The 25,607-nt window shown below is 39.7% G+C and overlaps 1 protein-coding gene and 1 long non-coding RNA gene across 2 annotated transcripts; both read right to left on the reverse strand.

The window, feature by feature from the left end:
* Window positions 1-3,642: 3,642 nt before the first annotated feature.
* Window positions 3,643-7,052, reverse strand: LOC138742965 (alpha-1,4-N-acetylglucosaminyltransferase-like). The gene is made up of 2 exons (XM_069897839.1): window positions 6,579-7,052; window positions 3,643-4,585 (listed from the first exon to the last, which is right to left on the reverse strand). Exons 1-2 carry the CDS (start codon window positions 7,005-7,007, stop codon window positions 3,998-4,000), a joined length of 1,017 nt encoding a protein of 338 aa, XP_069753940.1. The 5' UTR covers window positions 7,008-7,052; the 3' UTR covers window positions 3,643-3,997.
* A 7,400-nt stretch (window positions 7,053-14,452) lies between these two features.
* On the reverse strand, window positions 14,453-20,863 carry LOC138742966 (uncharacterized). The gene is made up of 3 exons (XR_011344540.1): window positions 20,722-20,863; window positions 18,450-18,596; window positions 14,453-14,800 (listed from the first exon to the last, which is right to left on the reverse strand). It is a non-coding gene; the product is annotated as an uncharacterized lncRNA (long non-coding RNA).
* Between the last annotated feature and the right edge of the window lie 4,744 nt (window positions 20,864-25,607).

Below are 25,607 nucleotides of genomic sequence, written 5' to 3' on the forward strand. Positions count from 1 at the left end.
AGTTTAATTGAAGACATAATTCCTAAAAATATTTCACTGAGATAATATGATCAATTAATGGCAATAACTTCACGAGTTCACTGACAAGTCCCTCAGTTTATAAGGCCTTTAGTATTATTATTTTACCAGTTTAAACAAAGTCCATAACAGTGTTCTCTGCTCAGGGTCTGGGCTCAAACACGTGGGTGGGGCCCCCTTGATGCACAGGGCCCAATTTGATCAAATTGGTCAAATAGGCTTAAAACTAGCCCTGCCTAGAATATGACTTGCTATGCAGACGGCCAAACAATTAGAAAGTCCTATGTGTTCAACCTTAATCTATTTGTATGTTTTTTTCTGGGCTCACCAACTTTGGGAGAGGCAGTAGAAAGGTGGAGAACAATAAACAGGGTAGGATATTGTAAGATGTGGAAGGGTTCAGATGGGCATGCCAATCCCTGAAAGTTAATAATCAGGTTCCAAAATTAATTATTGCAAGATGAAAATAAATAATGACTGCAGATGCCTGAAATCTGAAATACAGAAACAGAAACTGCTGGAAATTATCAACAAGTTTGGCCACATCTTTGAAAAGGGAAAAAGATCTTGTGGTTCTGATTCAAGAAGCTTTTTAAGAAACAAGAAAACAAGTCTGATGAATTTGACAATCCGGCATCAATTTACAACATCTTTCCTCAGACCAGGCCAGAAAAAAATTGTTTCAAAATCTTTTCTTTACACCAAGATGTCCACGCAAAAGTGTACTGTGGGCAAGATTTAAAATTTCATGCCATTAATTTCTAGGAACAACCACCTGATGAATCACAAACCCCTCTCTTCATTAGCAGGAATATCAAGAGGTCTCCATTTTCTCATCAACAATTCTCCATTCAAGTAAAATCCACAAGCCATTTCTTTAATCTCTGGTTCACTTACTTCTTTGTCCCTTATGTCAACAAGATCTGTATCTATTTCCTGTTGTTGAATTAACTCTATCCTTGACAAAGAGAAATTCTTACTCTCACAATTACCCTGCTCTTTCAAAACTATTTCAGAACCACTGGGCAAGTCTCTATCAACTGGATCTTCTTCAGCTCTCATAATTTTCCTGCCAAAGACCTTGTTACAGCACATGCTGGATATATTTCACAATACTCTTTAACCTCATCCTTACTAGGCTGATTTGTTAATCTCAAAACTGACCCAACTTTATCCTCTCCCAAATCATTCCCTGCATGGGGGTCCTACTACAACAGGTGCTTTGACTAATTCTGAATTTAGCAGAAATGTTAATTTTAATTTTAATATTGTGAAGAGATATTGACTCTACCTCACCTCCAACACCTTTAATCAAAGTTGTCTCCCCTGGGTCAGTCCTTTGATCAAGAGTTAAAACACTTTCCAACAACAGTGACTGAGCAGCCCCAGTATCTCTAAGAATTTTAACTGGAACCTGCGATTCTCCCTCCTTTACTTAAACCAAGCCCTCTGACACAAAAGGTTTGAAAACATCCATGACATCCTTACCAGGTTTGGAACATCTGTTTGAATACATGCTTCTGGCAAAACCTCCTTTTCTCATCTCTTTTTGAATACTAGACAATTCGCAATAACATGACCAGATTTCTTACAAAAATGACATACAAATCCAGAAATTCTGTCCTTTCCCACCTTCATCTTTTCTCTTAACATTCTCCCCAGACTTAATTTCAGGTTTACTATTCTGCTCCACATTAACCTTCTGAACAGGCTTATTGAACCGTTCCACATTAACTCTCTGAAACTGTTTAATATTCTGAAATATATTTTTGTGAATTAGGGCAAATTCGTCCACTAATCTAGCAATTTTCTGCCATGTCCCCACATCTCTCTCATCCAGATATAATTTAACCTCATTTGGAATACACCCTTTAATTTCCTCAATTAAAATCAATTTTCTCAATGTCAGAATCATTATTTATACCTTTTGAGGCGCACCAATGGTCAAAACATACAGATTTTCTTCAGAGCAAAATCCATATAAGATTGATTCCATGTTTTCACCAAATTCCTAAATTTCTCTTTCCTCTTCCACCTTCCATTTTTCTCTTTCTTCTTCTTCCACCCTCAATTTCTCCAATTCCAATTGCAACTCAACAGATCTATCCTCTGGAACATTTTCAAAGTCTTTCTCAACAAACTTTCCCTCACCTATATAATATTTCACTATAATCCTCTATATTTGTATTTTCCTCATCCAATGCTTGACTTCAGTCAGTTTTAAAGCCTTAGAAATAACCATCAGCTCATTTTTTCTCTTGCTTTGCAGTTCTGCAGGTGATGGTTGTGACAAAAATGTATCAACCTCCATTGCTGCTGTTTTTCCACACACAAGCATTAAATTAGCTTGGAAAAAAAAACAATTTAATGAATAAATCACAAAAACTCCAATTTTCAATCTGAAAGGACGAGGCCCCATAAAATATTATTAGCCCAGAGGACCCCAAAACCCAGCAGCAATAGATATTCCTCCAAGACAAATAGTTACTTAAACAAAAGTTGCTTTCAATTATCTTTAAACATGAAAACAGAATCATACTTTAACTTCACAAACCTAACTTAACCCACTTTTAATTCTAAGCACACGTGTATGTAAAATGTATGTACATTCAGAAAATTCTTTTGATGCACAGTCCTCATTCCTCCAAGTTCACTGGTTGGAGTCAATTCTTATACTATGCACAGAATTGAACATATATAAAGTTCACCAGCCTTTGGTGCTTGAAAGGTGAATTGTCTGCTCAGAATGGTTCTTGTTGGTTTTCACAGAGATATTAGTTTTACGATGGACAGTTTCTTTCTGATGAAACATGCTCCCTTCAAGGTTCTCCAGGTGATAACCTCTTTCTTTCAGGTCACCACAGAGTGCCTTTATGTTTCTCCTCTTCCAAGTAAAACATTAGATAGTGTTAGGTCTGCTTTGTTCATGAATGAGTGAGACAAACACCAGACTGAGTCGAAATCAGGGTTCTTTGTTCTTTATTACCGGATTGTAACACTTGCAACTAACCATGTTAGTCGGAGAATGCATTCTGCCGTTATCAGCAAAATGGTGATTTTTTATACCCTTGGATACGTGCTTAGAACATCATCATATCATTACTTGTCCAATGACTAAAACTGTTGCTATCCTTTCCCTGCTAGCTTCCTGCCTCTCAATCCATCAATGTCTCTCTTATCTTGTAAGTACAAGGATGCATTCACATCTTGTTACAGCCCTGTACAGGGTAACTCCTTACACATTCCCATCTCATGATGTTTTACCTTACAATAGCCAGACCTCTCCTCTTGCATGAACCACAAGGGTGTTGACCAGGCTGAATCAAGTACTTGCAGCCTGTCTTCCACATGTGTTTTCCGCAAGCTTGCCAGCTTGTTCTATACCAGTTCCAACTGCTGTTGCTGGCAGTAACACTGTAGAAGTGACCTCTCTCTCTGTGAGAGAAAGCCTGTTTAAGTCTCTCTGCTTGCAAAACCACATGACCATCTTTGAACAGCTCCAGATAATCTGCGGCTCCAACATAATCTTTCATCTGTTGCCTTTTTGTAAACAACAATCCATTAGTGAAGTCTCTTGGACACTCTCCAAAGCTCTTGCAAAAGCATTGGAGCCTATATGTCGAGCATTATCAGAGCTCTAGCATTTCAAATAATATCTTTTTTTAAGTGTTTGTATGTAACCTATTCGAAGAAACCTTTCCCAATTTATCTCCCAAAAACATATCCATATACTATGTCACACTGCCGACTGCACACATTATCAAGACACATGGCACAAACTTGGAGTCGGATATTGACTTGGAAATTGGAGCTTGATTCTAATTTAAATTACACAAGTGAATTGGAGTTTATCAAGATTTGTTGTTTGAGAGTTACATAACTCAATGGAGTTTTATGTAATTCTGTAATTTGTAAAAATCTGTCAATTTAACTTTATCACTCATTGTGTAGTCTCATATCCTTAATCACTCTGAACTATTTAGTATTGAATTAAATTCTTGTATGCAATTGAACAGTATGACTTGGAAAAATGTTCAATTAATGATCCACTTCCAACAATGATGGCTTTTCTCTTGCTAGAGTTCTTGGAATTCCAGACGTGTGCTCCATATGTGTCTGAGAAAGTCCGCTCTATATCCTCCTTTTTCCAGGGAGCATTGTACCTCATCCAATTTGGATGTGGGATTGGGTAGAACCGATTTGTGGTCCATAAAGAGATGCCATTACATTCTTTGCCACTGAAGATGCCTAAATTTTCAATCCTGCACCATTTTTTCACCATTCGGGTAATCAGTCGAGGACCTTGTTGACCCCAAATATCTCCAATGTAGTTGGCCACAAAATCTAACATGCAATTCCACATGAATGGATGGTGCAGACTAAGGAAGCCCAAGGCCCCATTGCTGACTGATCTCCTGCTTTCTGGGCATAGAAAGTTAGCAATTGGCAAAGGCCTCAATGATATTATGTCAGTGTCCAGGTAGGTGCCTCCATACTTCCAGATCAATGCTAACCTACAGGCATCAGAAAACACCCGGATCCAATATTTCTCCTTCTCTGGATTTACCTGTGTGGCATTGGAGAAAGATATGTTTATTTCATTGTATTAATTTACATTGAACCATAAGACATAGGACAGAAATTGGCTATTCAGCCCATCAAGCCTGCCTTCCAATTTAATCATGAGTTGATCCATTTTCCCACTCAACCCCACTTCCCGGCCATCTCCCCATAACTTTTGATGACCTGGCTAAACAAGAACCAATCAAACTCTGGCTTAAATACACCAATGACTGGACATCCACTACTGCGTGTGGCACAGATTCCATAGATTTTCCATCATTCGGCTGAAAAAAGTCCAACACATCTCTGTACTAAGTGGAAGCCCTTTAATCCTAAACTTGTCCGAGACTTTCCCACCATGGGTAACAACCTTTCTGCATCTACCTTGTCCATGCCTTTCAACATTCAAAATGTTTCAATTGGATCCCTCCTTTTCCTGCTAAATTCAAATGAATACAGGCCAAGAGCTGTCAAACGCTCCTCATATGACAACCCCTTCATTCTTGGAATAATCCCAGTGAACTTCCTTTGAACACTCTCCTAATTTCTCATAGATTCTTAAACGAGGGGCCCACAATACTCCAAATAAGGTCTCACCAGTGCCCTGTAGTGCTTCAACAACACATCGTATTTGCCTTCTTCACCACTCTCTCAACCTGAAAATTTATCTTCAGGCTGTCCTTCACTAGGAGTCCCAAGTCCCTTGGCATCTGGGTATTTCAATTTCAGCCTTGGGTGCTGTACCACAAACTTGTTATGTCAGGAATCACTCGGCTGGATCTTCACTGCACTCCATTTATCACAACTATATTCTGCCTTCTATAGGATATAGACCCATTCACAGCTTTGATGATCCACAGGCACAATGATCAAATTGTTTACAAGAAGAATTTGGAAGGTACATAGAGAGAAGCCACAGAGGTCATGAAACAAAAGTCTGCAGACACCCTGATTGTGATAAAACAGAGAAAAACTGAAGGAATACAGCAGGTTTTTCAGTGTCTAAAGGAGGAAAAGGTATATAATCAACATTTCGGGCCTGAGCCTTTCCTCAAGGTAAAGAGGGGCCACATAGGTCCTGGGGGATGCAAATTCTCGATAAACTGTAAACTGGTCATGTTTATTTCCAAAATGATTTTCACAATAAATTTAATTCTTTTGTCTTAATAAGCCCCAGACTAAGATAAATGTTCACTGAAATGTTGCAATAAATTAAATAAATTGGGCAACATGGTTGGCGTAGCGGTTAGCGCAATTCTTTTACAGTGCCAGCTGTATTTGAATCCCGCACTGTCTGCAAGGAGTTTGTACGTTCTCCCCGTATCTGCAGGGGTTTACTCCCAGGGATTCTGGTTTCCTCCCACCATTCGAAATGTACAGAGGGTGTAGGTTAATTGGGAGTAATTTGGGTGGCATCCACCCGTGGGCTGAAATGGCCTGTTTTATTAAAATTCAGTCATACTGCACTGTGACAGGCCACTTTGGCCCAGAAGTCCTTGCTGCCCAAATTACACCCAATTAACCTATACCCTTGGTTCATTTTGAATGGTGGGAAGAAACTGGAACCCCTGGGGAAAACTAATGCAGATACAGGGAGTACATACAAACTCCTTACAGAGAGGTGTGGGATTTGAACCCCCGTCCCAATCTCTTGCAATGTAAAGGTATTGCGCTAACTGCTACACAAACCGTGCCACACATCTTTCAAGTAATGAGGAGACCAAAAATGGACACAATACTCCAAATCTGACCTCACCAACCATGCTGTATAACTAAGTATAAATTTAAGAAGGGATGAAATCTTTGTGCTTTGTGCTTGTGGCTAAGATTTTCATTGATCTCAGTTGATTCCTCGTCATCAGCCTGACCAGGTAAAGAAGAAAACACGGTATATCTCACCCTTTCCACAAACATGATGCAAAAGCTTCCATTTATAAATGTTAATTGGAGTCAGACAATTAATTTACTCATTGAAATAATTTTTTGTCATTGGTTACCTTTAGATACCAGCTTTTTATTGGAGTGCCTTCTAAAAGTTCCATGGCATTTAATGGTAAAATAACCACATTCTCCAATGAGGAGAGCAAGTGGATGCCTCTGTACTCAGGCAGTGGATACTGGCTCAAGTTGCCACTGAATCCCTTCATGAAGTAATAGATTTGTTTGTCTGGGTTTTGATGAGCAGCAGATTCCACCGCACACACCGCCAATGGCGTTGGCTCCATGTTGTCAGTCGTCTCCACAAACAGAATCCGGGATTCCATGGTTGGAGTAGAGACATTAGTGGTGGCCTTCTCTTTCATTGATGATATCCTTGAGTTGGAGCGTTCAATTAATTGAATATTGCTCATTTTCCAGTTCAGGTACAACAGACCACAAACTCCAATTATGAAGACAATTAACCATCCTTTTATCATCGAATTCATGTTGTGAAGTTGGTGTTTCTCCAAAGCTTCCTTTGAAATAACACATGCACTTTAAAAATATTCAAACACAGTTTATTAATGATTACATTGACATGTTCAAATGCATGTAATTTTGTTACATTTGTGCTGCATTTATTGTAATCTATAATTAACAACAGGTGATGGTATCCAAATAATATGTTGATATAAAAGGGACAATGTGGATATCAAAAGGTGAGTTCCTCCCAATGAACAATAATCTACTCTGGATGACAGTGGAGTTGTGGACAGAACAAGTTAACTATCCACCAAGTTTTCATTAAGGGATAGGAGACAGTGAATAGAGTTGATAGATAAGAGACATCTGATTACTGATCCACCACAAAAACCACTGCTGAATTCTGACATTCCTGTCATCTGTAAAGAAAAGATGTAACCTGATATAGGGTCAAAATCGCATTGTGTCGACGACCTTTTGTTTTTGTAAATTTAGTTGGAACATGAAGAAAGTTGTGAGGGGATATTTGTTACAGAATCAAATTCTGTCAGAGTGCAACATAACATTCATTTCAGGGCTGTGATCTAGAGAGTTGAGGAAGCATCTTTGGAAAAGCTGATGTTCAGAGTGACTAGAATGTTACTGGCTACCGTGGATCTCTGCAAATTGAAAGGACATGAATTAAACCTCGAATGTTCAAGGTCAAATTTGATGATGCACCTCAGTAGTTTGAAAGGATTTCATGGGCTTGATTGAGTCTATTTTATCTCCACTGTTTTTTTCAAACTTTATTTAAAGATAGAAAAAACATAGCATACAGTCCAATAATCGTCAAAAAATTTTACAAATATATATAAAAAAAAACTCAAAACCCCACCAAAAAAATACAATAATTTTTTTTAAAACCCAAACCCGCCCTTCCACCCCTTCAGCCAGCTCCCTTAAGGGGAGCCAAAAATATAAATTATATACAAAAAAATTTATAAATGTTAAGAACAATTCAAAGTATATCTAAATGCATATATTCCAAATACGGAGACCATTTGCTAACAAAAAAAATAATTATCAGGTAAATTAATGGTAATTTTTTCCATAACAATATAAGTTTTCAATTCATTGTGCCAACGTCGGATATTAATCTCTGTATTGTCTTTCCATGTACTCGCCATACATTTATGCGCTACTGATAACACCAAACATACAAAAGCAATTTGAATTTGATCTAAACCTAACCCCCTCAACAAAATCAAATTACCCAGCAAGAAAATCATTGGGTCTAATGGTAATGTAAAATTGTACAATTTTTCCAAAACCACTTTAATTCCTTGCCAGAATGGTTCAACTTTAACACAATTCCAAACAGCATGTAAAAAAGTTCCAATACATGAATCACATCTAAACCATAAGTCTGAATTACTAAATCCATAATTTTTAATTTCTCCGGAGTCAAATATAATTGATGTAAAACATTATAATTAACCATTCCATATCTTACATTAGTCGACTTAATTACATTGTCCTGACACATATCCACCCAATCATCTTCAGGAAAAATGAACACTAAATCACATTCCCATTCAAGTTTAGATTTATCCCAATCTGGTTTATCCATATTATCTTGTAACAAATTGTACATAACCAAAATATAACCCTTTTTGGTTCAGAAGAAATCAAAGACTCAAATCTCGACAAAGTAGGTAAATTCATCTCTACCATAATTATCCTTTACCAAGGCTCTAAGTTGGGAATACAGAAAGAAAGAATTTACAGATATATCAAATCTCTCTCTCAATTGATTAAAAGAAAGAAATTGTCCCTCTTCAAAACAATCCTGTATTGTCTTTATACCCTTAAAATCCCAACTCTTTAAATAATTATTAAACATTGAAAAATAATTAAGTTGGTTTTTATACAATGGGGTTAAAATTGATAGTTTATCTTTTGATCCCAAAACCCTATTTTTTTAAATCCAGATCTTTATCAAATGTTTCAATACTGGCATATTAAATTCCTGTAACAAATTCAAGTTCCAACGAAATATAAATTCATGTAACTCGACCTCAAAAATACATGCCATTTCCACCTTAGCCCAGCTAAGAGGTTGATCTAGATCCATCAACCTACTAATAAACTTCAAGTGGGCCGCTTCATAATAATTTTGAAAATGTGGTAACTGAAGTCCACCTAACGCATATTTCCATGAAAGTTTATACAATGCCACTCGAGCTAATTTACCTTTCCATAAAAACTCCTGCACTACCTTATTTAAATCCTGAAAACAACCTTTTGAAAGTAAACAAAATATTAACTGAAATAAATATTGAACTTAGGGAAAAATATTCATTTTATTACAATTGACCCTACCAATTAAAATCAATGGAAGATCGTTCCACTTAATCAAATCTGCTTTAATCCATTTTAATATAGGCACATAATTTAATGGATACAATGACTGATAATTAACTTCTGCAAGCACACCTAAATATTTAATTTTATTTGTCCACCTTAATTTTGTAAGAATTTTAAATTCTGAATAATCTCCTATTCCAACTGGTAAATTTTCACTTTTATCCTAATTAACTTTATATCCTGACAGTTCTCCAAATTTATTCAAACATTCTTGTAACTGCTTCAATGACCGTTCCAGTTCCGTCAAATATATCAATATATCATCTGCAAATAAATTAATCTTATATTTTTCATTCATAATCTTCATCCCTCTAATTTCATAATTTTGCCTAATAGTCTTAGTTAATGGTTCATAGTCAATGCAAATAAGGTTGTGACAATGGACAACCCTGCCGAGTTGAACGCGTCAACCTAAATGGTAAAGAGATCTGAACATTTGTCACCACCCTAGCAATTGGGTTCATATATAAAGCTTTAACCCAACCAATAAAAAAAGAGCCGAATTTAAACTTTTCTAACACCTTAAATAAAAAATCCCACTCAATCCTATCAAAAGCCTTCTGCATCCAGTGCAACTACCATAGGATGGGTAGGCTGCTTTCGGTATGCATTGACCAAAGTAATTAATCAAAAAAGATTATCTGTTCTTAATAAAACCAGTTTGATTACTATGTATCAACTTGGGTAAGTATGTAGCAAGTCTATTAGCTAATACATTGGTGATAATTTTATAATCTACATTTAATAAAGAAATAGGTCTATATGAAGACACTTTTAATGGAACTCTATCTTTTTTTTTGGAATAACACTTATTAAAGCACTTGAACAAGAATCTGGCAACTTTTGTTCTTCAGTAACTTGTTTTAACACATCTTCAAATACAGTAGATAAATCATCTTAAAAAAATTATAAAATTCTTCAGGAAATCCATCATCCCCTGGGGACATTCCATTTGGCATTTCCAGTATAACTTAGTTAATTTCAAGATCTGAATATGGAGATTCCAATTCCTGAATATCTTTCTCATCTAGTACCAGTAACATTAATTTAGATAAATAAGATCCAATAGAATCTTTGTCCTGCTTCCCCTCAGCAGTATATAATTTTTGATAGAATGAATAAAACTGATCATTAATTTCCCGAGGCTTATAGGTAATTATTGAATTCTTTTTAATGGCATTAATAATCCGATATTCCTGTTCAGCTTTCAATTGCCAACAAAGTACATTATGAGCTCTTTCTCCCAACTCATAATAATGTTGTTTAGTTCGATTAATTAAATGCTCAAATTGATAAGTTTGTATAGTATCATAACATAATATCAATTTTGCTAATGCAGCTTTTTTGCCTTCGGTCACATCCTTCTGAAAATCTTTATCTAACTCAGCAATCTGGTTTTCCAATTTTAAACTTTCTGCCATATATTGTTTCTTAACTTTCATAGAATAACTAATAACCTGTCCGCTCAAATAAGCTTTTAACGTGTCCCACACTACAAAATAACTATCAACAGAATTAATATTCTCATTCAAAAATAAAGAGATATGCTCTTTTTATTTCAATAACATTGCAATAAACCTCCAACTATATGATGAGCGTACCACTTCTGAACTTTCACAGGAAAAAAAGTAATAATGAATGGTCTGATAGAACTCTACTTTAATATTTAACTTGTAGTGCTCTACCCTGTAGGTGTGCTGATACCAAAAAAAAATCAATCCTTGAAAACAAATCATGTCGTGATGAATAAAAAGAAAAATTTTCCTCCAAACATCTACCAGATTTAAATCTTCCATCAATGCTTTGATCTGTATTGCCATCTTTGATTTCCTTATATTCTTTGGGTTTCTATCCAATAAAGGTTCCAAAACACAATTAAATTCTCCACCAACTAAAATATTTTCATTAGCTTGAGTTAACAATAAGAAAAAGCTTCTGAAATAAACTGCTCATCTTCTATATTAGGCATATAAAAATTAAGCAAAATCCAAGACTCAGCAAAAATTTTACAATTCACCTGTAAAACTTTACCTACATTTCCCTCTGAAGATTCCAATTCAAATGATAAATTTATATAAATCAAAATCGCTACCACTCTTGCCTTATAATTAAAAGAAGAAAAGATAAACACGTCCAACCCAATCTCTTTTCAATTTCAAATGTTCCTTTCCGGTCAAATGTGTTTCTTGTAAAAAAGCAATATCAATTTTCATTTTTTTAATATAAGCCAATACCCTCTTTTGCTTAATTGGATTATTTAATCCCTGAACATTAACAGTTGCAAAATTCAAAGTAGATATTTTTACTAACTACTAATATATTTCTTTGGCTTGGCTTCGCAGATGAAGATTTATGCAGGGGTAAATGTCCACATCAGCTGCAGGCTCATTTGTGGCTGAAAAGTCCGATGCGGGACAGGCAGACACGGTTGCAGTGGTTGCAGGGGAAAATTGGTTGGTTGGGGTTGGGTGTTGGGTTTTTCCTCCTTTGTCTTTTGTCAGTGAGGTGGGCTCTGTGGTCTTCTTCAAAGGAGGTTGCTGCCCGCCGAACTGTGAGGTGCCAAGATGCACGGTTTGAGGCAATATCAGCCCACTGGCGGTGGTCAATGTGGCAGGCACCAAGAGATTTCTTTAGGCAGTCCTTGTACCTCTTCTTTGGTGCAGCTCTGTCACAGTGGCCATATAACACGATCTTGGGAAGGCGACGGTCCTCCATTCTGGAGACGTGACCTACCCAGCACAGTTGGATCTTCAGCAGCGTGGATTCGATGCTGTCGGCCTCTGCCATCTCGTGTACTTCGATGTTAGGGATGAAGTCGCTCAAATAAATGTTGAAGACGGAGTGGAGACAACGCTGGTAGAAGCGTTCTTGGAGCCGTAGGTGATGCCGGTAGAGGACCCATGATTCGGAGCTGAACAGGAGTGTGGGTATGACAACGGCTCTGTAACGCTAATTTTTGTGAGGTTTTTCAGTTGGTTGTTTTTCCAGACTCTTTTGTGTAGTCTTCCAAAGGCGCTATTTACGCTCTGTAAAATAACGCTCCCCTTTATAATCCTTCAAAAACACACAAAAAACACACCCCTCAATAAAAAAAATATTTATAAATATAACCCCACAAAATATAAAAAAACACCCAAAGGTAGTAACAGCCTAAAAATCTGGGTGTGGTAAGCCCACTAGTGGCAGATGACAGTCAAAGCTTTCAGTGTCCTCCACCCCTCCAGCCAGATACACATTCATTATGTAATTAAAAACAATCAAATATAGTAAATATATTCAACCCAATGATTCCAAGCCCAATGATTGTTCTGGATCTTCAATGTCAAGATGACTTCATATCCGCTCTTCTTTCTTTCCATTCTTTCCATACCCATTTCTGTTCCCATTTCCATTTCCATTTACCCTCCTCTTAGGAGATGATGGTGAAGACTGCCCATTTCTTCGCAATTCTGGCAATGAATTAGCAAAAACCAAAGCATTGTGATCCTTCTCAAAAAGTTTAGATTGAAATTTTCTATGAAAAACCTTCAAAATTGCAGGATAATGAAAAGCAAACTTATAGCCCTTTCGCCACAAGACATCCTTAGCCATGTTAAATTCCTGTCGTCTTCTAATAATCTCTTGACACAAATCACCTTAAAAAACACTATTATTTTGAATTATCATCGGGGATCAACTCTGCTGCACTTTCTGTACTGCCATTCGGAGAATCATTTCTCTATCTATTTCAAACAACGAATAAATACTGCCCTTGGTGTTTGTCCTGGACGTGGTTTTTTTCCTCATTGTTCTATGGGCCCGATCCAGTTCCAAACCTTCAGGGAAAAGCTCTTTACCCAGTATCTCTGGGATCCAATGCTTAAATTTTTTTATTGGACCAGAACCTTCAAAGTCCTCTGGAAGACCAACTATTTTCACATTATTTCCCTGGCTTTGATTTTTCAATGAATCAATCTTCATCAATAAATCCCTTCTTTGAATCCCTCAATCCACAAAAGAACCTTCTACTTTTTCCACTTTTTATTTATTGCGTTCCATCTGATTTTGACATTCAGAAAAGGTTGTTTCAATTGTTTAAAAGTCATCTTGTACAATATCAACAGATTTTATGCATCTGTTAATATCATTGTTAACTACAGTCATTTCTTGTTTCATAGTTGACATTTCTTCACATAAAGTATTTATTTTTGTTTTCACCTCCATAAATCCTTGGGTCATTTGAGTTGACATTAGGGTGGGCACTCAACTCTTTTTTTCCCCCCAAAGTGACAATAGTAAATATCATAGGACATCTGTTTTAGGTGAATGGAGGAAAGTTGAGGGAGATGCAAGAAGTACATTTTTTAACACAGAGAATAGTGGGTGCCTGAAATGCATTGCCAGAGGTGATGATGGACCTGAGACAGTTAGGATATTCAAAGATAGTGTCTTGGATGTAAGATATATAGAATGTTTTGGGTGGGAGGTGGGATAAAATTGGTTTCTTGTGGACTCGGTAGTTATTGTTGTGGGAAGTACATCATTAAGCACCACAGTGGAAACTGAAGAGTCTGTTCTCTGTTGTAATGTTTCATGTTCAATTGTAGGAATGCTATTTGGAGTGTATGTGTCAGATTTAATATGAGCTCATTACCAGAACTTTGTGCATGTTCTAGTGTAGCATTACTATAAATGGGAGTGGGTTGAATAATCTGTTCCCCCTGCTGTATGTCCCTATGTCCCTAGGCCAGAACTGATTTGAATGCAAACTTTTCTTTATCTGAACTTGATAAATACACTCTTGTGTCCCATTTGCTCAAATGAGACCATGCCTTCTCTTGACTTTTCTCCATGAAAGCAGCAAATCAATGTATCTTTAAGCTACCCTGCTCTGCAAATCCACTTAATCTCCAACTACATTTGGTGTTACATATTCATCATTTCACACTTCTAAACCTAAAATAGTATAATCGCCTGAAGACATGAGAATGTCGCTCTTGTTTATGACTCATTCAAAAAAGATCCATACCAAAGTTGAGTTGAGTTTTCCATGGTTTATTAAACCTTCAATATCCCACTACACTATTACAATAGAGACACTTGTCTGATGTCTCAGAGTACACCACCGATGTAAGGCACATCTTGGAAAAGACAACGTGGTTGCAGACGCCTTTTTGAGACAGAGAATATACTCTCTGGCTAATGGACTGGATTTCGTGGCACTGGCAGTAGCACAGCAGCAGGACGACAAGGTACATCAGTACAGGACTGCCATACAGGGCTGCAGCTTTAGGACATGCCAGTCGGTACATGTAACAATACCCTCCTGTACGATGTGGCCATGGGGCATGTTCGGCCAATCATCCCAACGGCATGGAGGCAATGACTCCATCCACGGGCTGGCACATCCATCAATCAGGACCACGGTCTGGTGAAGTATGTGTGGCATTGGTTGTTGAAACAATTCAGTGGGCAGACCAAGATGTGCAGACAAACTGACAAGGTACAGCAGCACACCAAAATCCCCCCCCCCCCACCCCCCACAGCCTTTTGAGCCAAAAGAATGGTTTGACCACATTCATGTGGATGTCGTGGGAACTTTACCAGTCTCACAGGGTTTCCACTACCTGTTCCCGATGGCCGCTCACTTGCACCATGAGAGGCCAAGTGTGGATCAACAGTACTTTGAGTGCCCAGTACTCACCCTCCTCTGGGGACTGTTGGAGGAAATCAGAGAACCGCCATTCTGTCTACGGATCCAGGGCACTTACTACGTAGAAGGAGAGTGTGAAATCCAATGTAATTTGCTGAACAGAAATTGGGCTACCACCTGATAAACCACACAAGTGGCTGTGAAGTCCAAAATGTTGGTAATTTGAGATAAACTGCATGTAGTGAAGAAAAGTTCTCCATTCTTGGGTAGAAATATCATCTCTACCCCCGGGGTCACCAATGAACTGAACTGCTACTCACTGAGCTATGAAAGGAAGTCAAGTACAAATTGTAGAACCGAGGTCAGGACTAATTTATTCAGGCCTTCACTCTGTGCTGTTGTGCACTCCTGATCCCGTCATTCAGACAAAAGTAATGACGTAGAATTAGAGAAAAATCCATCCGCTTTGCTGGCTGTTTTCCTGTGCTTGTAGTAGTGCGTCTGTGATGGGAATAAAGGGAATGTCAGTGATGAGGGCGAAAGGGAATATCAGTGATGGGATGAAGGGAATGTCAGTGATGGTGGGACCAAGGAAATATCAGTGATGGGGAATTAAGGGAATATCAGTGATGGGGGAGGGGAAAAGTGAATGCCAGTTCTGGGGACAAAGGGAATGTCAGTGATGTGGGGAAGGGGATGTCAGTGATGGGGGGATAAAGGGAATGTCAGTGATGGGGACAAAGGGAAGGTTAGTTATAGGGGATAAAGAGAATGTCTGTGATGTTGGAACAACGGAATATAAGAGCTGGGGGTTGAAGGGAATGTCAGTGATGGGCCATAAAGGAAATGTCAGTGATGGCGGTGGGAGGGACAAAGGGAATGTCAGTGATGGGTTAAAGGAAATATCATGGGGCATAAATGGAATGTCAGTTATTGGGATAAAGGAAATATCAGTGATGGGGGGACAAAGTGAATGTCAGTGAAGTGTTTTAAAGTGAATGTCAGTGATGTCAACAAAGGGAATGTCTGTGGTGGGGATAAAGGGAATATCAGTGATGGGGGATAAAGGACACCTCCCTCTCTCTGTAATTTCATCTCCTTTCGTCCAGCTCTGCATTTAGAGATCTACCCTACTCCCCCTCCCCCATCAATTCTCAGCCTTTTTCCTCCTTCCCTCCTCTCGCCACGTCCATCTATGGATTCCTGATTGTTGAGTGATGCTCCTCCCCCTGCCCCTCTACCCCTCCCCCTCCACCCCTACCTTTCCATTCAGGTACCTGCCTGCTTTTTGCTCATTCCTTGACAAAAGGCTCAAACCCAAAATGTTGGTTGTATATCATTGCCTCCTACAGATGTTGCGGGACCTGCTGAATTTCTCCATAATGTATTCAAATTATGTCACTTTAGATGGAGGAAAAAGAAAAGAAGCAGGCAATGAAAGTCACTGGGGTCAAGGCTGCAGGATTGTGGCTGGTTGCATATCATTGAACATGAGAGCAGGGCTGAGGAGGGCAAATGGCCACTTCCTGATGCCGTGTTTGTGTATTGAAAGCACAGAGCAAATCAAAAGGATGGAATCCTGAGACAGCAACTTCAATGAAAGCTGTGGATCTTCAAGATGAAATGTGCAGCACGTTCACAGCTTCGAGTGTTTGCACATGTACAAGTGACCTGGTTGAAGAAGTGGAAGGATGGGTCAGGAAGTTTGCAGATGACACGAACTTGGAAGAGTTGTGGATGGAGTTGAAGGATATAGAAGGTAACAAGTGGATATAGATAGGATGCAGAAATGGGCAGAAAAGTGGATAAGTGTTTAGTGATGCAATTTGATTGGACGGACCAGAGGCTGAGTACAGGGTTAATGGTTGATTACTTAAGAGTGTGGATGAACTGATGGACTTTGGGTTTCAAATCCATAAATCCCTCAAGGTCACCACACAGGTTGATAGGATAGTTAACAAGCCCTGTGTGATCCTGTGTTTCATTGATAAGAGGATTGAGTTCAAGAGTAGAGAAGTCATGTTTCAAATCAACAAATCTCTGGTGAGACCACACTTAGAGTATTGAGTTCAGTTCTGGCCACCTCATTATAGGAAGGTTGTGGAAGCTATGGAGAGGGTGCAGAGGAGATTTACCAGGATGTAGTCTGGAAATGGGAAACAAGTCTTATGAGGCAAGGTTAGCAGAGCTGGGGCTTTTCTCTTTGGATTGAAGAAGGAGGAGAGAAGACTTGATAGAGGACTACAAGATTATGAGAGGCATTGATAGGGTGGACAACCAGCACCTGAGGACATGAGTACAAAGTGAAGGCGGGGAAGTTTTGGGGAGACAGCAGGGATAAGTTTTTACACTGAGAATTGTGGGTACCTGGAATGCCTTGGCAGGGATAGTGGTGGAGGCTGAAACATTAGAGGATTTTAAGAGATTTTTAGATAGGCACATGGATGAAAGGAAAATTAAGAATTATGGGGTAAGTAGGGTTTAGTACTTATATTTTAAAAGGAATATGTGGGTCGGAACAACATCGAGGACTGAAGATCCTGTACTTTGGTGTTCTAAGGGATAGTGTCCAGAGAATTTTGTTGATATTTAGACACAGAACATGGTAACAGGCCATTTCAGCCCACAAGCCCATGCTGCCCAATTAGACCCAATGAATCTTTACCTTTCGGTACATTTTGAACAGTGAGAAAAACTGAAGTCCCCAGAGAAATCCCATTCAGACACGGGGAGTACATGCAAACTCCTTACAGACAGAGCGGGACTCAAACCCCAGTCCCAAGTGTTGGTGCTGTAACAGTGTTGCGCAAAATGCTACACTAACCAAGCCACCACAAAGATCATTGCTGCCTTCCAACATATCTGTTATATATAAAGAACAGATCAAACCTGATATGGGGTCAAAGTCAAATTGATTGATGAACTGTTTCTGCAAATTTCTAATGGAACACAATGAAAATTGTGAAGGAATATTGTCACAGGCTCATTATTAAGTGCAACGGATTATTCATTTCAGGGCTGTGGGCTGGAGAGTTGACATAATAGCCTTTGAAAAGTTGATGTTCAGAGACACCATGATGTTACTGGCCTCCAAGCATTTCAACAAGTTAAAGCAAGTTGAAAGGACATAAATTAAACCTTCAAAGTACAAGCATGGCACTTTCATTTGCTTTATAATCTATTTTAATCAAAGTCTGTGCCTGAATTATGTAACATTGGTCATGGACATCTTCCTGTGTGATTGGCCAGAAGTTCAGAATTCTTCTTCCTCCTGCCTTTTTTTTTTGTTTTTTTTTGTATTTTATCTGGCTTTTCCCCTATTGTGTCAACCTGGTCAAATTTCTTTGCACCACCTCCAGAGCCAATACATCTTTCCTCAAATAAGAAGACCAGAAGGGCATGTAATATCCAAATGCGACCTCACCTGTACCATGGACAGTTGCTCCACTTTGCCCAGGAGATAGCCTTCTGCAAGTCAAACCTGCTCCTCCTGTATTGATCTTGATCTTCGGATGAATGCCTGTGATCTGGCTTCCAGCAGTTTCCAGATTTCATTGTTCATCCAGAGATTCTGGTGGGGAGAAAACCCTGAATGATCTGGTGGGGACACACTCTTCCACAGCTGTTTTGACGAAGTGTGTGAAAGCCTTGGTGTACTTGTTCGGATTTGCAGCGGAGTTCTTGAACACCGCCAATCCACTGACTCAAGGAACTCTTCTTCAATCTACTGTGCCCATTTTCCAACTGTCCTGACCTCTGTAGCCTCTCTTTTTAGGCTCTGTTTGTATGAAGGCAGAAGGAGCACAGCCAGGTAACCAGACTTGCAAAAGTATAGTCTTGGGAAAGATTGGGGGGTCTTTCTTATCTTTGTGTAGGAGTGATCTATATCATTTGTCTTTGGCATGGTAGATGTGTCCTCCACCATGAAGACCAACACAAAAGAGTCATTCAAGGTCTCAGCCATTTCCTCATTTCCCAATATCAATTCCCCCTTCTTATCTTCCAAGGGACCAAATTTCTCTTTCACCATCTTCTTGTGCTTTGTATAAGGATGAAAACTTTGACTGTCCCTTTTTATATTTTTTTGCTAATGTTTTCTCATAGTCCACCTTCCTTCTCTTTTTAGCTCTCTTTGTGATTCTTTGTTACTTTTTAAAGTTTTCCAAGTCTTTTAGTTTTACACTGCTCTTAGTGTCTTTGTACACACAAGATTTTAGTTTCAAGCCTTCCTTTATTTCCTTTGGAACCTCAGACTGGCTGTCCCCACCCTTGCACTCCTTGCTTTTAACTGGTAGACAGGTTAAAGGTAGACTGATAACTAGTAGACTGGGTTAAAGCTATCTGGTAAAAGGATGATAGCCAGCACCTTTGTCCCAGGGTGTGAGTAGCAAACTCCAGAAGACATCGGTACAAAGTGAAGGGAGGAAGGTTGATGGAGACAACAAAGGCAAGTTTCTTTTTTACACAGAGAGTTGTGGGTGCCAAGAATGCATTGCCAGGGGTGGTGGTGGATGCTGGAACAATACGGACATTTAAGAAACTCTTAGATGTGCACATGGATGATAGTAAAACAGAGGGTTATGAGGTCAGGAGTGTTTAGTTCTTATTCATAGGTGTCTAAGTTTTTGAACAACATTGAGGGCCAAAGGATTTGCACTATGATGTAACGTTCTATGATCAAAAGGGCACTTCACAAGGACTTTAAATTTCCTCTGCCTCAATGTCTGGTCATGCAAAATCAAAGGATAGAAGCAGTGTTGCTGGACCCATCGTTTACAATCAATTTCAACTTGGAACAAACGATAGTGGCCAATTACCCCAACAATCAGCATGTTTTTGTGAATGTGAAAGAAACTGGAGCACCCAAGGATACCCATAGAGTGAGAACGTGTAGACTCCACACAAACTGTGCCTAATATCATTTCATTGGAGCTGTGAAACAGCAGTTCTAATAACCATGCCACTGTGTGGCCTCAACTTCTCCCTCCACAGATGCTGCTTGACTTCTTGGACATTTGCAGTCAGTGCTGTTTATTCTCTCTCTTCCCCCCTTCCCCCGATACACTCCCTCTCCTCATTCTCATTCATCTCCTCCTATTTTCACCTCAACTGCAGTTAACAAGCCCTCACCACTGGACCCATTTGTGTAGTTGGTCTCCCTCAGTGTGCATCTAATCACAGACACTCCCTGTGTCCTCCACACTCCTCCACATTCTTTGAATTTCAAACATCTCAAAATTCCAACATTTCCTCATTCTAATTGACGTTATTTGTCTGAAACTCCCTCCACAGATAAAATGCAACTAGACAAACATCTATCATGTAAAATCCATACATAGGGTCAACAAAAGTTCACTTTTGGATGAGGGCAGATAGGGAATGGAGGTTGTTCAGGATTCGGTAAAGGGGGATCGATTGGATCAAGTGGCACCACAGATCAGTGAAAATAGAAAACATTTCACAAAAACGATTACCATTCAGTTTGGCGTCAGTGAGAAAATTAGACCTTTTATTCTGTGACCATAATTAGCCCTTCATACTGTCAGCTCATGAGTTGGAAGAAGTGAATGTATTTACTTTTCATGGAGCGATCTCCTTACGCCAGAGGCAGAACAAATAAAACACAGTTTCTCAAAACACAGACAAAATCACAACATGATTATGATGAAAATAAGTTAAAGATCATCGTCGCTCACCTGTGTTAAACTAATGGAGTCAATAAGACTATCTGGGTGTTGGACTCCGTGTTCTGGCTATTACAATTTTTACCTTCAGTTTAAAATGTTGGCATAGCTTATTAATCATCTCTTGGTGTGACACTCCAATGAAGGTTTTTGTAAAACTGAATAACCAGATGATATCATGATCCTTGAATAGGGCAGATAAAAATCAAATAAACAGAATTAGAATGTCAAGCACATTTCCATTCAATTAAATTTCATGAGAATTGGGGTGAGGACAGAAATTGCTGAAGAGATTTCAGTAAAGCTGAATGATTCTCTGTTTCTCTCTGCACAGATGCTGCCTGACCCTTCTGAAATGAGTATTTCCATGAAAGGTCATTGTCAGTCAACATTTCAGGCTGAAACCATCCATCAGGGCTGGGAAGGAAGAGGGCAGAAGCCTGAAGGAAAGGGAAGGTGGAGGGGGAGGAGCACAAGCTGCCAGATGAGAGGGGAAAGATGAAGGGTTTGGAAAAATGGGAATGATGTAAGTGAGGAAGTGATCGAGAGGTAAGGAAGGGACACTCTGGGGGCTGTGTGGAAGGGGAAGATGTCTCGGTAGAAAAGTTAACTTGGAAGAATGAATTGGAAGGATTACAACTCCATCCTTTTAAAAATTATTACCAAGCAGCTCAGCTGAAATTTTTTGCTTCTCTGTTCAAGGGTTCTAAAATAGCAGCCTGCATTAAAATTGAACTGGATAAAATGAGAGATAATCTAGCAATAGAGGTTATTTACAAATGGGATTCAAAATTGTTATTTGGTTCAAGGGAAACATTGGATAACCATTTGGACAAAGTTGAACAATGCAATTGGTTCAAAGGGTGGTATCTCTCCAAAAACACCTTTGTTTCAAAATAATTTTGTACCTTTTATGAAGGATAATCGATTGGCATAAGGTTTACAGTGGCCTTTATAGTGCCAGTGATCGGAACAGGGTTTTAAAAAACCACACTCTCAGTATGGAGTTTGTACCTTCTCCGTACTTCCAAATGAGCTTTCCCTGTGGGCTCTGGTTTCCTCCCACTGTTTGAAATGGACCTGGAATGTAAGTTAATAGGGTGAAATTGGGTGGAATGGAGTTGTGGTCTGAAATTGCCTCTTAGCGTGCCTTAAGTCTAAATTTTTAAAAAGGGAAAAAGATCTATCTCTCTTCCATGAACATTACAGTTAGTTGGAAATCATTCATCAATTTGTTGCCATCGTTACATCCTGTAAACTTTCTACCCAGAAAGTTATTCAGTTTGTGCCACTCCTTAGGTCCATCTCATTCCCTCAATTGTTTCCCTCATCAGTTCTCACGCACGTCTATTTAATGAACCTTATTTTACCCAGAATTTCATAATCAGCCTGTCTTTGGGCTGTAGCAGCAAACTGGAACAGTGGGAAAAATCCATCCAGTCACCAGGAGAACAAGGAAACACCACTATATTTCTCCAGATGCCAGGATTAAATTCAATTGCAGGAACTGTGGCTCAGTTTGCACAACCCACAGTGACTCTGCACCACTTATTAATATTCCTGGTGAGGTCCTCTTGACTGACATTTTGAGCCCTGCTACAAATCTCCCACGTATCTGTGACAACAGGCCCTGATGTGTCCAATGATGTGTCATAACCATGTCAGATTTGAGGAGTGAAAAGGAGATCCTGGAATCTGAAACTGAACACAATCTGCTGTGGGGACACTGAGTCAAGCAGAATCTGTGGGGAAAAAATAATGGCCAACTTTCTGAGCTGAAACTCTACATAAAGACTGAGGGAAGTTAGTAGAGAAGCCAATGTGAAAGGGAGCAGGTGGGAGGGGAGGAACAAAGGATTGGTAAACCTGGCAGAGGTGAAACATGATGGTATAATGGTGTAATGTTATGCAAATTGGCTTGGGCTGGCTCGCCCCTTGATGACACTCTTACCTGGACTCCTTTCTGGGACCCAGGCCATAAAGGTCGGGCCACCTTTCCCTTCCCTGAACTTCCCCAGTTTGGATCCAGGCCAGCTGAAGTCTTTTGTGCTATAAAGCCTATCATTCCCCTCAAGTCTTTGTCATTGCAATTTTTGGGGCAACTGATAGTGCCCAACAGAGGGAGAGGACAGGTGGACAGAAGACAAAGGGAGAAAGAGGCAAGAAAAACTATCTGATCAGGTGCAGAAAGATGAGTTAAATCAGGAAATCCTCAGCAGCTGAGGTTCCTGATGAAGAAGTGAAAAGTTGCTGCCTTTTACTCCTCATGGATGTGGCGTGACCTGTTGAGTTTTTGTGTTTTGGTGTCATCAACAACAACGAAGAGTCGTATTGTAGAGAATATGGTGCAAGAATAACAACCGGAGAAGATGAAACCAAGGAGAAGATTGTGGACTTCAGGAGGACCACAAACAACCACCCTCCTCTACATATCAACAACTCAGTAGTGGAGAGAGTAGAGAGCACCAAGTTCCTTGGAGTCCATTTAACAAGTGGCCTATCGTGGAAACTCAACATCTCCTCCCTTGTCAGGAACACACATCAGTGACTAACCCACACTACACAGGAGCGCAATCCTGGAATCCGAGCCACCTGGCTCCCCGTCTGTCTCCCCCCACCAGAAGTCGACCCCCAACAAGACATCGGACCATCCATTTCCCTGGGAGTCCTGCACCGACAATCCAACCCAAACTGTTCCCACCCCGGCCTCTCCCGCGACGGCCTCCTGCCCCGAGGAGCAACGCATGGACTTGCCGGCCCCTCATCGGTCCGGCAAAAGGAAGAAGTTGCCCTGCGACTGAACCTCTAGTCAGAGGGAGAGTCTGCCTTTCCCATTTTTTTTCTTTCTTTCCTCTCCCTCTTCCCCTTCCTCGTTATGGTTCCCGTTGGTCTCTATTTTAAAAGAGGGAGTGAATGTAATGATATGGTATTGTATGTTCTGACCAGTGCAGGCACGGGGTGGCTCGCCCTCCTGATGACTTCCTCTCCTACACTCCTCCCTGGACTCCTCCCCTGAGACTTAGGCCATGAAGTTGAGCCTTCCTGGCACTTGGACATAGGCCAGCAGTCTTGTGTGTAATAAAGCCTATCATTCCCCTCAGTCTTTGTCTCTGTAATTATTGGGGCAACTGGTAGTGCCCAACTTACAGTGTAATTTTTTACATCAATTATATTTCACCCCTCAAATATTAAAGTGGTTTAATTTCATATCATCAGATTTATGTTTCAGATGTGGGAAAGAGTAAGGTTCTTTACTTCACTCAACTTGGTTGTGTCACAAAGTTGAAACATTTTGGCTGCAGTCAAACTATTTTTGGAAACAATATTAAAAGTAAAACTTGTTTGCCCCAATGTTGTTTTTAGTGGGAGTTATTAAAATGATTAGTTTAAAATTAAGATTAACTGTGGATCAAATTGAATTTTTACAATTCAATTTAGCTGTATCTAAGAACTATTTGGCCATTAAATGAAATCTGATATGGATTTGGGATTGGAAAGATGGCAGAAGGAAGTGAAATCTTGTGTCCTCTTGAAATGATAACCTATAATTTACGGGATATATAACATTTTTTCTCAAAAGTATGGAGCGGATATTTTCAAGATGTTGGTCTGAAGATTTAAACTCGCAATGGTCAGGTCTGGCTATGATTCTCCGTTTCACAGCTATAAACTTGATTTTGTATAAAACTGATGATCTCCTTCTCTACTTTCTTTTAGTGGGTTAATTGGAGGGGTAGGAGGGAGGGGAGGGAGGAGAGTAATGGTGAGGGAGAGGGGGTGTTAGGGTTTATATACATGTGTAATCCACATAAATTCTATTTTCCTTTATATATATTTTATTATAATCAGAATGTAATTGTGGTTTTAAACTTCGTGCAGCTGAACCACAGTCAATAACTCACGAGACAGGAGTGTGGTGATACAACCACCTCAATCGCTTCACTCCCATTGGCCTCCTGCAGGGGACAACCACAGCAGCTGCAATAGGAAACCTGGGAGGCTGGGCCCACTCCCTGGCTGCCAATCACCAGCTTATATAAAGACTCATGTCAGCCTCTTCCTAAGGCAGTTGGCTATGTGGAACCAGGGGCTACAGAGATCTTGGTGTGCAACTTTAAGCTAATTAAAGTCTTATCGAGGTTTGTGTCTGCTTACTGAACCACAGTGCACCACAATTAGATGTGCGCATAACAGAGGCTTTAATTCGCAAAAACATGGGAGTGTTAGCCATCTGTGAGGCTAGTCCCAATCTGAGCTAAGAGCAGTGGACTGGAACACATATATGCAAGCAAAGTGGCTACTTCCCCCTAGTTAGCCAGTCCTGCATACCAGCCAGCAGCAACTACAACTACATTCAACATACAAGCATGCAATATGAATGATCACCACAGTCACCTTCCTGTTAGAAAACCAAAAGCCAGCCATGACAGACTGGTAAAATCATGGAGTAAATACTAGATTAAGTGGAGTATTACAGTTACAATTACAGGTTGAGTCTGTCCAGCAGCTTGATGTGACATCTGGACCATCTGGACCATCTCAGCTCCTGCGGTGGTGAGATTTGAGTTGGAGACTCTTGCAGTGGTGATACCTGAGTTGGAGAAGGTCAAATGGTCAGTGTCAAAGGGGATGGTGGAAATTATGGTATCGTGGGTGGATGTTCAGCGCCTTCATCTGTAGGTGTAAGGTTAGATTCTTGTGAAAGAAAATGGACGTGGTTAACAATATTCATCCCTGTGGCCACAAGATTTGGGTGGCTGGGTACCATGCGGTACTTGTGTGGGTGGGGTGGGTGTTTGAGGTGGTGGAGATTGAGCTGGAGGTGGAGAATTAGGCATCCCAGTTGGTTTGATGTCTTGGACACACACGATGTTCTCTCTCCCTTCTGAAAAAACAAC

Source organism: Narcine bancroftii, chromosome 9, assembly GCF_036971445.1.
Source record: "Narcine bancroftii isolate sNarBan1 chromosome 9, sNarBan1.hap1, whole genome shotgun sequence".
In the NCBI taxonomy this organism is placed as follows: Eukaryota; Metazoa; Chordata; class Chondrichthyes; order Torpediniformes; family Narcinidae; genus Narcine; species Narcine bancroftii.

Bases quoted from the DNA above. Each gene is read 5' to 3' on its own strand.
- LOC138742965 (XM_069897839.1), bottom strand. From the start codon at position 7,007: ATGAATTCGATGATAAAAGGATGGTTAATTGTCTTCATAATTGGAGTT. The intron at 4,586-6,578 runs GTAACCAATGAC...AATGCCACACAG, and splicing joins TAAAAAGCTGGTATCTAAAG to GTAAATCCAGAGAAGGAGAA.